The 13,013-nt window shown below is 37.1% G+C and overlaps 1 protein-coding gene across 1 annotated transcript in view; it reads left to right on the top strand.

Annotated features, from left to right (window-relative positions):
- The window catches only part of CEP128 (centrosomal protein 128kDa), a 132,088-nt gene that overhangs the window by 3,055 nt on the left and 116,020 nt on the right, over nucleotides 1-13,013 (top strand). Inside the window, exons 2-6 of the mRNA XM_009319514.1 lie at nucleotides 393-479; nucleotides 4,052-4,178; nucleotides 5,133-5,254; nucleotides 7,670-7,761; nucleotides 8,498-8,570. Of these exons, the coding sequence (XP_009317789.1) occupies nucleotides 393-479; nucleotides 4,052-4,178; nucleotides 5,133-5,254; nucleotides 7,670-7,761; nucleotides 8,498-8,570 (501 nt within the window). The remainder of the gene's footprint in view (nucleotides 1-392; nucleotides 480-4,051; nucleotides 4,179-5,132; nucleotides 5,255-7,669; nucleotides 7,762-8,497; nucleotides 8,571-13,013) is intronic.

Below are 13,013 nucleotides of genomic sequence, written 5' to 3'. Positions count from 1 at the left end.
AAAACTGAACACAGTGTTCGAGGTGCGGCCTCACCAGTGCTGAGTACAGGGGCACGATCACTTCCCTGCTCCTGCTGGCCACACTATTTCTGATACAGGCCAGGATGCGACCATCTAAGCATTTCCTCACCCACCGGACAGTCCACCCATCAAATCCATTCCTCTCCAGTTTAGAGAGAAGGATGTTGTGGGGGACCGTGTCAAAGGCCTTGCAGAGGTCCAGAGAGACGACATCTGTAGCCCTTCCCATGTCCACTGATGTAGTCACTCCATCATAGAAGGCCACTAGGTTAGTTAGGCAATAATAAAGTTAATAAATAAAGACAACAGTAATGTTTGATTAGAGGAGGTTTCTGTTTTGACTTTTCTTCCTCAAACTTTTTTTTTTTTAGGATACCAACAGAAATCTAAGATATGTTGACCGTTTGCTAGGACAATACAGAGAATACAACAAGGAACAAACCGAAGCAATAGCAACTGTGAGCAACTTTCAGTTCATCTTAACTTCTTAAAACTTTTCTGCTAATAGCATTCATAGCTGAAAACTTGGTAGTAACGGACAGAATATATCAAGAGTTAAGTAGATGTAAACAGAAACTTCTCATATTTATTTGAGCAATCTAAATCAAGCTATAGTAATATGTTATATAATGAAACTCTGGCAGGTTTTGTAGCTTCATTACTTTTCTGGTTTATAAGCACCAAATAGATTGTTATGTTATGATACTTGATTATGCCAAGTACAAGGTGCACAGCTGAAATAGAGTAGTAGGGAACATGTTTCTTTTGCATGAATAAGTGATAAGATAAAAGCTGAATTACAGCAGGGAATGAGATTGTGATCATACATTTTTTTTCCTGTCGTTCTACAACAGCTTCTGAATCTGCTGACAGGCTTTCTCTAAATTGCAGAAGGGGTGAAATTCTTGTAAATATCAAGCTTCTACCAGTTTGAAAACAGGTGTCTGGACAGAGGAGGTAAAACAAATTAGTGCTGGTAGGGCAAGAGAGGTTTATATCTTGGTTACAAACAAACTGCAGCAGGTGCTGTCTTGAAACATACATAGGAGATGTAGGGATATTTTGCATGTGAGGGTAGAGAGAGAAAAAGCAAATATGTAGAAAAGAAGGCTTGCTTTCTTCAGATAGCTTGCTTTCTAAATCAGTATGCACAAGCTCTGCGTGGAAGTCATTGGTGATATTGTATGCCTCATAATAATTTTTTTCTTCTCTTTGAATGCTGTTTGTGTCTTTATAAGCTCTACTTAGGTATTGAATTTGTGGAATTTCTGGTGGGCATTGGAACCATTTAAGGTTGTCTGGTTTTAACAAATGCTGATACCAAATGTAGTTCAATATCATTATTCTGGAAAGATTTTCTATTAGGAAAACACCAAGGTGAGCGAGACACCACTCAAATTTAGTTTTGACTTAATGTCTATTCTTCTTAGTCGTGCTAGGTGGCTTTTGATTATAGCTCAAGCGGAGGAGAAATCTAGAGACTCTAATCATCTCCTGCTTGAGCTTTAAATAATAGAGTAAAATCAGTTGTCTTAGTAAAGATAACATGTTTCACTGAGTTCCTGTTCCCTTTCTGAAGCAGAAGTTTCCACTTGCATAGGAAAGATGCTGTATGTATTTGGTGTGTGGGAAGAAGCAGCTGCAATCAGGAAGTAGTGAATCTGTTCTCCTTCTACAATAAATATTTAAGAAAAACTGGAATAAATTTCTCATTTGGATGGTGATGTGTTGGTTTTTTTTTCACAATGATAGTTGGTCAAGCGTTTCTGCCATATTAGACAAGACTGTTTAGATAAGAATATTTTGCTCCAAATGGAATATGTGTTTAGGTTCTGTCAGTTATGCTGAATATTGTAATGTCCGACTCCTGAGTTCTTTGTGATCTTTTCCTTAAAAAAGACTTTCTTCAGACCATTGTATAGCATCTTTGCATTTATGAATTGGTGACTGCTGGGCTGCTAAGGAGCTCTTTTCCATTCTAATTTATAAATCAGTCTCACTACCCCACTTTGAGGTGCCCAGTGTCTGACTGAATCAATGCAAAACTTGCTACGTTACTTAGCAAAACTTGCTACCTAACTTACAGGGTCAGGAAGGTTTGCTGCTCAGAACTTTATTTCATTGTTGCTATTGTTGATTCTCTAGTGGGTGGGAACATTGTACTCTCCATATGTGCTCTGTTCCAGAGCAATGTTATTCTTGAATTCACTGTTGGTCTGTGATTTCATTATGTCCCTGGAGGACAAGAACAGTAGACAAAAGGTTCCGTTCCACTCTTTGGGATGGGGAGGAGGGAGGAGAGAATGTTTTCGGGTGGGTTTTTTTGGTCATGTGAGGCTTTGAAGAAGTTTAAAAGTAATTACCCTTTGAGAGGTATCTGTTCGTTTTTTTTTTTTATTTTATTTTTTCTGATGGCACTGATGTTTGTTTCTTCAAATAAATTTTAAAAAAAAGACAAAAACAAAACAAAAAAGAAATGGGAAAGGACCAAAACGTTAGGCACTGTTTTGATGGGATTTAAACAGCTTATAGATAAGATGTTGAGGAATGGAATTCAGATTGGTGAATATTAAGGATATTCTATTCCGATTTGTGTTTTTTAATATCTCTGTTCTACTGTCACTAGCCTCTCTTCATTGTTTTAATAATTCAGTTGTTTTTTAAGAGAACACAAATACCTTAAAATATGATGATGTTGATAATGTAAATTATAACTCCAAATTTTTAAACAATTTTTTGGCCATTGTTCTGTTCTAAAGAAACAGACTGAAGAGTAAGGTTGTTAATTCTGGACAATGTCATGGCTCTTTGTTTAAAAAAATAAAAATAATTAAAAAATCCAGCTGTCTGGTTTCATGTAGAAAGGACGAAAATGAGTGCTGTAAAGCTAAAGCATGCAAACTGAGCACCTGTAGCTTAATTCAGAGTTTTTATTGCCTTATTAAAGATGCAAGATAAGTCTTTGACAGAGTCAAGTTAGATTTGAAAATTGAGTTATTGCTGTTCTTTCTTTGATCCTCTGGCATTTCCATGATTTTTAAGTTTTAGCTTTTTGAATACAAAGTGATCTTTTGTTACATACATGCATTGTTGTATCTTTTTCCCTCAAGTAGCCTCTGTCTTTTTGAGAAAGCATTAGAAAATCTGTAAGGGTTTTGGCTTGAGAGTTTCTTAGTGATAATGAAGTTGCTTTAATAATACCATATAATGAAAACATAATACTTTAAAAAGAACCTAAACAAGCATTGAAAGATTCAGAAAAGATATAAAGTAGTGTTTTATGCTTTGGGAAAAAAGTGCTGCCCAGAGACAAACCCAGCACAGTGTATACAATTCTGCAAGAATAAAGCAGCAATTGAACCATTGTGTACAAGACTCTGTTAGGGAGAGGAAAGGTGAACCTTTAGAAATTGATGTTTTGTGGATTGTCAAATAAAGGTATGACAAAAGCACGTGGCTAAGAACCAAAGTTAGCAAATGCAATCTTGGAAAATAAGGCGCAAGTCTGAAAAATGAGGAACTTAGTTCTGAACTCTTAAGTTGAGAATGGCTGCCTTTTTCTGGAAGTGTAACTACTGAAAGTAGGGCTTGATGTAAAGCCGCTTAGTGAAATTTGATAGCCATATGTCAAATTGATTCCAGGGAGGGCTGGTAGAAAAACTCCAACAAAAAATATTTCTTTGAAGTTGTTTTCTGGATTTTGCAGGGCTATTATTGAGCATTGCTGGCAAATAGGTCTTATTTTGGTTGTAGGAGACCTACTTTTCTTTTGAGTTTTCCTGGTGTGTTAAACGACTGTTTTAAGAGACTTGATATTTGAAGATGACAATGTCGGAAACATGTTTTGCTATAGTTATGGGAATATGACATACAAGATATTGAAGAAAAGCTGTTATTAATTCCTAGCTATACTTGGCTTAAAAATAGTTTTGATTCTCTTAATGACTTTTTTGAAAAATAGTATTTTTACATGCATGGTTTTTTTAATCAGTCTGTGTTCATATTTCAGTAAATTGTAATTTCTCTGCAGTTAAAAGAAACACTGGAACAGTCTATAGGTCAATTAAGGAGCCAACGATTAACCCGAAACTCTGGAATGAGAAGTGCTTCTCTCTCAAGCTTATACCCTAGTGATCTGGATGGAGAAGGAGTGTCAGGTAAAATACTTAAGGTGCTTGAGTATACTTAAATTATGTCATATAGCTGTTGTATGGAAAGAGGAAATTAAGAAGAAAAATATGTAAAGATAGTGGCGTGAAAAGTCATCATTCAAAGAAATTCAGTTTCGAAATCTGGGAGACCTGCATTAAGTTATGCAGTTGTTCATTTGGTAAATTCTTGTAGCTTTCTGTTACATAGTCTTTTCTGCTGATATCCCGAGAGATCTAAATGAAACATCGATTCTTTCAACAGAGAAAATTCCTTGTCCACTGCATGAGTTGTAGGTACATACAAGTTAAAGCTAAATCCAAAAGATATTGCAGCTTCTGAAGCTTGCTTCATAGCGAAAAGGAAAGTTAAATTTTAAATGCATAAGATTATGGATGTGTGGATGAAACTATGTAAGGCTCAGTGGAAAAGAAAAAACTGAACCAATGTATAACCTACGGAAAAGCAGTTTTTTTCTTGTATGTCTTTCTGAAAATTCATTACATTTTAGGAAGAGGCTTATTTGGGAGGAGTATTCCTCCCAGGAGTAGCATTTAATGTATTTTAGCAGAAAACTCTAAAACTTTCATTTTTCTAATGTAAAAGCTGTGAAGTACTGTAGTTTGAAGCTATAATAGATCCAGGTGGAGGAAAAGCTGTTGCTTGAGCAAATAAAATTTGAGGAAAAAACTACTTATTCCTTGGAGGAACAAAGGAAACCTTTTTCTTAGCTATCACATACATGTATTCCAGAAATATTTAAACTGAAGAAGAATCCTGGGAAGAGCTAAACAAGAAGTGTGCCTGTGCATTTTATGTAACTTTGGTAGTTGTTTTGTCTGTAATGTGGCCTATAAGGATATTGGCAAGATGAAACACACGTTTTTCATGAAGCAAAATGAAAAATTTCCTGTACGGAGTTTTGTTTTCCTACTTATTTTTTTATCTCTTATCTCATAAAGGGAAGCGCCACTTCCTGCCTACTTCTACTCTCAGGGATTATGGAGACTCACAGGGCAATAAACATCGAAGGTCTAGATCTGCAAGTGTTCGATTTGTCAATGAGGCAGATAATTTGGACCAGGTACAGAGCACTAATGGGAGTTGCTTCCCCAAATAGGCAATATGTGGTCACCAGGCTCTTTGCTTTTACATCAAATGAGGTTATTCTGATGATGCAGCTAAGAATGTTATGAAGTGTGCTTTCAATGTTGTGTGACATTCTTCATTAAGCAGTTACCTCTTGTATCTGTCAGTGTCATAAAGTTTCGTGCAAATCTATCATTATAGATAAAAAGATGCAGATGGTAGCGATATCAAAAGGAGCGTATGAAAATAATCTCTGTACTTTTTAGGCCACATATGAGAATGTTAATCACATATTCAGAGATTATTTTTCTTTCACCTACATGCTGAAGTCCATTGTGGCTATAAAGGGGATTGTTCTGCTTTAGTTAATGGCACAGGATCTTGGTGCTTTTGCTGTTTACTTCAGTGTAGCCTAGATTGATTTTTGAGCCAGCTAGTTCTCCATCTTAATTCTAGGTCTGATCTATGAGTAGGATAATTTGACCCTGTACTTCAGGCAGATGATGCGAGGAGGAGAGGATGTGTATGGCACTGGTAATTTTCATACCCCTCAACTTGTGTCTACTTGCAGACTCTTCAGAAAAAAAAATTAATTACTTTAATGGATAAGATTATAGGCTTTCTATATCCTACAGATAGAGAGGAGATTTTGGTACCTGTTCTTGCTCTTTCGGACAGAGTGGCTCGACCTGCTTGAGTGAATCCCTCTGTGTGGACTAGTTTGTCCAGGAGAAATGTATTATGACTAACATTAAAGAAGCTGATTGTGAGGTGTTCATGTTGACTTTATTAAATCAGTCTCAACTTCCAAATAATTAGTTTTAAACCTAACCACAATACATTCTCTCAGTTGACTTTTTGGGAAGTCTGAGTGCTACAGAAATTCCTAGACTGCTATTTAACCCTGTTTCATTGTCCTTTCAGTCTACTTCTCCTCCTGTTCTTTCCTCCCCCAAGGTTAGTGTGGAACATAATCCTTGGAAGGAAATAATGTTACATGGAAGTCTTTCCTCCTAAGCTTCCAAAAAGCTTAGAAATATTTTAGACTACTTCTAAATAGTCTATAAATATCTTAGAAATTTTATTCAAGGGATTTCCTGCAATACATACAAAATTCCTAGTTTATATTAAGTAACTATGTAAGCAAATAGCTTTTTTTCCTGTTTTGATGATAAGTGCTGGTTTATTCCTTATTCTTGCTTTTCAGTGAGTGAACGTGGCTTTATTCAATCATTAACTATTTTGCAAGAAGAGTATAGTGCTTTGAGGAATGATGAACTAGAAGTAGTCATTGATCATGACCATGGGTAGAAATTGGGACAGAGATAAAGCAGTATTGCTTAACTAAAGCTGTGGCTTTTTCTTCTTTCTGTAACCACAGTCCCTTTATTCCCGTTCTTACTGCTTCTAGCTAAGGTGATTTTCCAGCTGAATGGGCTTTTAGCGCATTTGAGTCTCTCTCCTTCTTAGGCTGATACATTCTGAAAATATGCTGTGTTTTTCAAAGTCCCTTGGGTCAGGTTGAAGTTTCCGGTTAGTCACACAGGGGAGATGGTAGTGCCTGTGTCTGAATGTTGAGGGCAGTCAGCTGGGCTGTGGAAGATCCAGGTTTAAGTCTTAGTCATAGAACAAGGGAGTATTATAAATCAGGGTTTTTTGTAATGATGGTCCTGGCCACTGAGCTGTTGACAGCAGTAGGATGGATTAACTGTCGCTTTTTATCCCATGAAGGATAGATGATCTATTACTCTTGCCTCCTTAAAAACTTTGACTATAAATTGCAGGCCTGCTGAATGGGGGACATGGGAGGTTTTATGGAGGGAAAATAGATGTGGGCTTCCCCCCCGACCCAAGCACTGAAAAAAGCATTGTAGTAGAGTACGTAAAGTCTTGGGCACGGTAAAATACCTTTCCTCAGTGCTTTGGCAGTTCCTGAATGCATCATAGCTTTCTGCTTGGTCACTTCCAATTTCACGTGACATCTTTTTATAGTAAGATATGTAGCTGGGCAGAACTTTGTTTCACTTATACTAGCATTTATTAGCAGGAAATATCTCTCGTGACTTCACCTGTTCAGATTTTTCAACTTGCTTTGTATTAGGTTAAAAGGATGGTGCAGTATCAGGTAACCGAAATGACCAAGCTCTGAACCATAGAAAAAAACATAGTTGGGAAACTTTGGTTTAGCAAATAATGTACTGAAAACTAAAATTCAATGAGCAAGTGTTGTGAATGGTTGATTGAATTAGAAGCATGCAAGCCTCGTGCAGGCTCATCTGCAATTCATGGAATTTTGTAGGTTATTTTTATCTGCGTTATTTTAAAAAGTGTATGTATATATGTATTTTTGGAATATCACAGGAAAAAAGGTTCCTAAGCCTTGGCTTAATTTGTGTACTTTAATTTACAGCTGCATTCTTTCCACCAGTCTCTTCGAGATCTCAGTAGTGAACAAGTTCGCCTAGGAGATGACATCAGTCGTGAACTTTCAAGAAGAAATCGGTATAAACAGAATATAACTCCATGTGAAGAATAGTGTGGAAAATAATTGTTATGCTTTTAAATAATTCTTAAACTCCTTTGTTTTTTTATATTTAAAAAAAATAATTTAGGGAGAGTGAGAAATTGCACAACTTGTAGATGAAAGCAGTATTATGAACTGCTTGTTCCATGTCATCTTGTGCAGTATTTATAAATGTAAACAACACCCATCAATTCTGATTTGTATAGTATATGTGGCTTCCCCCCCCTTTTTATATATGGGCAGAATGGCAAGGACTTGGGAATTTCTTTTATTACAACTTTGTTCCTTATTTGTTCTTGGTACTGGAGTCTCTTGAAGGCAAGCTCTCATGCAGGCCATAATGGTTTTTTTTAAGTACATACTGTCTCAACATATGGTGCTTTGTCTAACAGCAATAACAGGAATTAGTCTGCTAATTCCTAGTAGGAACTAGTACCATTGAAAAGGCCTGTGTAGACGTGTTCATAATTTTGTACTTCTTGATCTGATACCTAGCCTTTCAAACTAGATGCTCCGTTATCTTCACTTGAGGAATGGAAATGCTTTTTATCATGAATTTTCCACTTGAGGTCTCTAATTATGCTAGGAATTTAGAGGCTGTAGAACAAATTGAAGTAGCATAAAAATCCAGGAGATTGTTGCTGCTTAATTATCACAGTTGATATTTAGTTTTTGCACTGTAGAGTATTGTCTAACCTATATTTTTCTATGGAGAACTGATGCTGAATTAAGAAAGACGCTAGAAGAATTGTCTGAAAAGCTCACGGAGTCCCAAAGACAAGAAACGGTGAGTGTGACTAACATGAAAAGATGATTTGTATTTAGTATTCTAAGCAGTATGTGGGCTTCTAGTTTAATGTGTGTGTTGGTGTTCAGTACCACCATATCTGAACACGATCTTATCTAGGCTACTATAGGTTGTTATAACATTGCCCTTTCATAATGAAATCAGCAAGACAAGTTTTATATTTCAGGTACTTGTTTGAAGTAAAAGTGAATGTTTTACAAGTGCGTATGTGGTGAATTTTTCTGTTTCAAAATTCATGATCTTGGAGAAAACTGCTTTTTAACTTTGAACGTTGGTTTGAATGCTATCATACTTGTTGAAGATACCTTTTGAAAGATACAAGCTTTCCCATGTTATGATAATGAATAATATTGTTTCCTTTTCCTCCCTCCCTCCCTGTCCTTTTCAATCCTTATCATCCGTGCAGCATAACGGGAGGAGTCTCTTTGGGCTGCACTCTTCTCTGAAGGCTTTGTGGCAAATGTAACAGAGAAGGCAGGACAGCCATGATAGTCTCTTCTTTTTTGCCTCCTGTATCTGCTGGAAGCAGACTAACTGCAGTCTATATCACTTAAATATGAAAGAGATCTGCTATTGAGATGAAAGTCAAACAGCGTATTGCTGCAGGAACAAGAGAAGTTGAGAATCTCCCCAGTAGTTAGGAGGTAAAAATCCTGTAGGTAGTTCTTGACTCATAAGACTTGAGTGTGTGCTTTGTGTAAGTATTAATGTGGTATCAGTAGCAATGCTGACTTTTCAGAGCAAGTGTTGTGTGTCCTTATTTTCCCATAGGTGATTCATCTTGCCCTAAAATTGCATGAGTTGGTACTTAATGCTCTGTTAAGAGCTTTAGTGATTTGTTTGTCACTGATAACAATATTGGTGGCACAGACCACTTGTCGGCACCAGCAGACTTAATAATTGTACTTGTGTAAGTTCCTGACTCTAGATGAAGTTGGACAGGGATTCAAGAGACTATAATCTATCAGTACCAGTTATATGCTTGATATGATAGAATCCATCAGTGGAGGAAGGCTTGCCTTGTCAGCCTTCCTAAAAAAATATAACAAGCTGTCTTTGTTAGAATGCTAGCTCTGCTTTCTCCTAAAGCCTGGTAGGGTAAGTTTATCTGATAAAGAATTCTTGATACTTGCAAAACTCTTGGTTTTTCTTGTTGTGGCCTACTTCTCAGTGTACTTATTTTTTTCTTCTCTTTCATGTAGCAGGAAATTAGCAAACTCAGTAAGTTTTAACCAAGGTAGTTCTTGAGAAAATAGCTGCTGCAGCTGGCTACACTACAACTGTTCAATGCCTTTGAATGAGAGAAACAAACCTTCCTCCTCAGTCCTCTGGAATGCTGGCAACCACTGTCTTTTCATTAATGAAAAAAATAACTAGCTCTTTGTGACCTCCTATAGTAGGATTTCAAGATTTGAAATTGAATGTTACAACTTTTGACCTAAGAGAAGCAAAAAATGAGATGTGAAGTGTAACAAGGAAGCCTTCTGTAGTTTGTTGGTGGTAAGGGGAATACCAGAAGAATAAGTCTCTTAGTTGGTAGAGAACATTATCATCCAATAAAGCTATGAAAGTTGAAGTGTTTAATGTCATTCTTTTGGTGAAGACACAAACGCTGCAGTGAAATGGTTTTCATGTGTAGGACTAGTAAGACTTCAGCTGGAATATTCTGCTCATTGCTGCTTATTATCTTTAGGAAGAACATTGGCCAAATGGAGAGAAAACCAGAAAGAGGAGAGGAAAAAAAGAAAAGGGGGAAAAATAAAAAAGGCCACTCAAAGACTTCCTTGAAAGGAACAATTGCTAGGGTTCAACTTGCAGAAGAAATATGTAGTTAGGAAAGATCTAGCCATGTATGATGAATGGTCAAAAAGTGGATGTTTAGTGAACGATATTAGAATAGAAAGGCATCAAATGATAATTCTGCACAATACGAGTCTAATCACTTGTGGTTTGGGAGCTTCTGATCTGGAACTGATCTCTGTACTTTCTGTACTTATTAATCCCTCTGTGGATTTCTTTTCTGGAACTTGTCCAGTCTTTGTTATAACTTGCATATCTTTATCATCCTGTCCTATAGCAAGGAGTTCTCCAAATAGATTACATATTGTGAGAGGAACTGCTACTTTTGTGGTGGTCTGTTTTTTTTCAGTTGTTTTGTTTGGTATGTTTTTGTTGGTGGTGTTGGTTTGGTTTTTTGTTGTTGGCTTTTTTTTGTTGTTGTGGTAGGGTTGTTTGTTTTTTTTTTAATCTAACTGCTTTTTCATCCCTAATTTTCCCTGGAGGAGGTGGTTCAGTTTCTTCAGAGGCTTTTCGGAGGATTCCCTTTCTCTTCAGGCTGAAGAATTCCGACATGCTTAATCACTCATTGTATCCAGGCATTTCCACACCACCGAAAAAGCCTAGTGGTAGCAACATTCTGCACTGCTTATTTACCTGTGCTCTCTGATACTAGGTGTGGATCCTTTGCCCTTGTTCAAAGCCTAATGGTCTACTGTTACACTGATGAGGCTGGCAGAATGGGTGAAATGAGGTAAATGCAAGAAAGGGGAATTTAGTATGAACGTTAAGAATAAAAATTACTCTAATGATGAGCATAGCAAAGCATGAGATTAAAGTGTGTGTAGAAACTGTGGTCTATTTTTGTAGATTTTTGAGATCCTTTAGTACTTGTCTGTGTTTAGGAATTATTCTAATGAGATTAATTCAGAATTGATTTCTCATTGGTGAAAGTGAGTTGGGTAGGAGGAAATACTTTTTTTCCTCACAAGTTCCTTATGCAAAGTCGTGCAGGAACTTTTGTCCTTAGTGCCTTTATCACTTTGCTTCGGAGTATTTGTTTATCACCTCCAACACTGCCATCCTTGTATTTGTATTCTACTGTATGATTCTTGGTGATAAATTGTCAGCTTGAAATCTTGATAATTTGACAGGATGACTTCATGATAGAAACATTCTTTTCAGTTCAGTGTCCTTAAGTCTTCATTTCTGTAGGGACGTATATCTAAATTCTTACATCTGTACTGTTCGGTATATTCAGTGTTGTTTGAAAATTGCCTGTATATAGATGTGGGATGATAAAGGTCTAGTCACTACAGTTGTTCTGAGTCACTAGTTCAGACTTTTTTTTTATTAGAGGTTATGATTCTTAGAGCCTTTTTGATGCTGAATCTGAATACTTTTTTAAGAGCCACACAACATAATCAATGCACGTTAATTTTACCTTTAAAGGGAGTCTTTTCCACCCCAGTATAAAAACCAGAGGACATCTGAGGTGGTGACACAGGCATAGTTGCATGTCTGTTTCAAATCAAGCACTCTCCATGGCCTTGTACTTGAGAATCTATGTGTGGTTTTGGTATAAAGACTGCAGGTTCTACAACTCTCTCTCTGTCAAAATCTGTTATCTTACCTAGACATTTTGTGAGATTCCTTTTGTCTTGAAAAGACTTTGGATGTTTGCTGGAAGAATGTCCATACAGACCTATAAACAATTGAAAGAATGTTTATTTACTTTCTGGTTATATAAGATAGCCCTCTTGGATATTTTGTTGCAACCTCCTGGTATAGGAGCACATCCCAAATAGCACAAGAAGCTGATCTTTATGCATAAAAAGTAGCTGTACCGAAGCACAGATTTGTTCGAATTAAGTAAATGCTTAATTGAGATGGTGCCATTAGAAGGTTAGCGCAGGCTGTGTCTGTGGAAAAAGACAGCAATGTCAAGTGAAATGAGTTCCCACACGGACTTAATATGGTTATGATATCTCAGAGAGCTGGGATTACTGTCAGATAAGGAACTGTCCTTCAGAAGATCTGATATAGGGATTTTTGGCACTGCACAGGTGACTTGTAAAATGTCTATCGCACTATCATTTGCCATGAGGGAAAAGTTTAACAATATTTAAAGTGACATCTGTGAAAGAAGTTTGCAATTTTTGTGACTTTAATACTTCTGTTTCAAGTCTGCATTGATGATAAAATAGGTCAGAACAAGAAAGGCAACAAAAGTCTGTTGAAATAGATTTCAGTCAGCAGGACTTGTGCACTAGAAATAACAGTGGAAAACTGAAAAACAGGAGAGAAATTCAAGAAGTAGGATGCTGCTTCAGAACATGAAGCAGCATCTGAAGAGTAGACTCTTCAGAAGGGACAGGCGAGGACGGAGAGGCGGCGGGGTGGCTCTGTATGTTAGGGAGTGTTTCGACTGTATAGAGCTTAACGATTGTGATGATGATATGGTTGAGTGTTTATGGGTAAGGATGAGGGGGAAGGCCAACGAGGCAGATATCCTGCTGGGAGTCTGTTATAGACCACCCAACCAGGATGAAGAGGCCGATGAAGCGTTCTACAAGCGGCTGGCAGAGGTGTCTCGATCGCTGGCCCTTGTTCTCGTGGGGGACTTCAACTTCCCGGACATCTGCT

This window comes from Pygoscelis adeliae, unplaced genomic scaffold (assembly GCF_000699105.1).
Source record: "Pygoscelis adeliae isolate BGI_AS28 unplaced genomic scaffold, ASM69910v1 Scaffold71, whole genome shotgun sequence".
NCBI classification, from domain to species: domain Eukaryota; kingdom Metazoa; phylum Chordata; class Aves; order Sphenisciformes; family Spheniscidae; genus Pygoscelis; species Pygoscelis adeliae.
The sequence above is the reverse complement of the archived record's forward strand: the minus strand, read 5'-3'. Positions and strand labels throughout refer to the sequence as shown.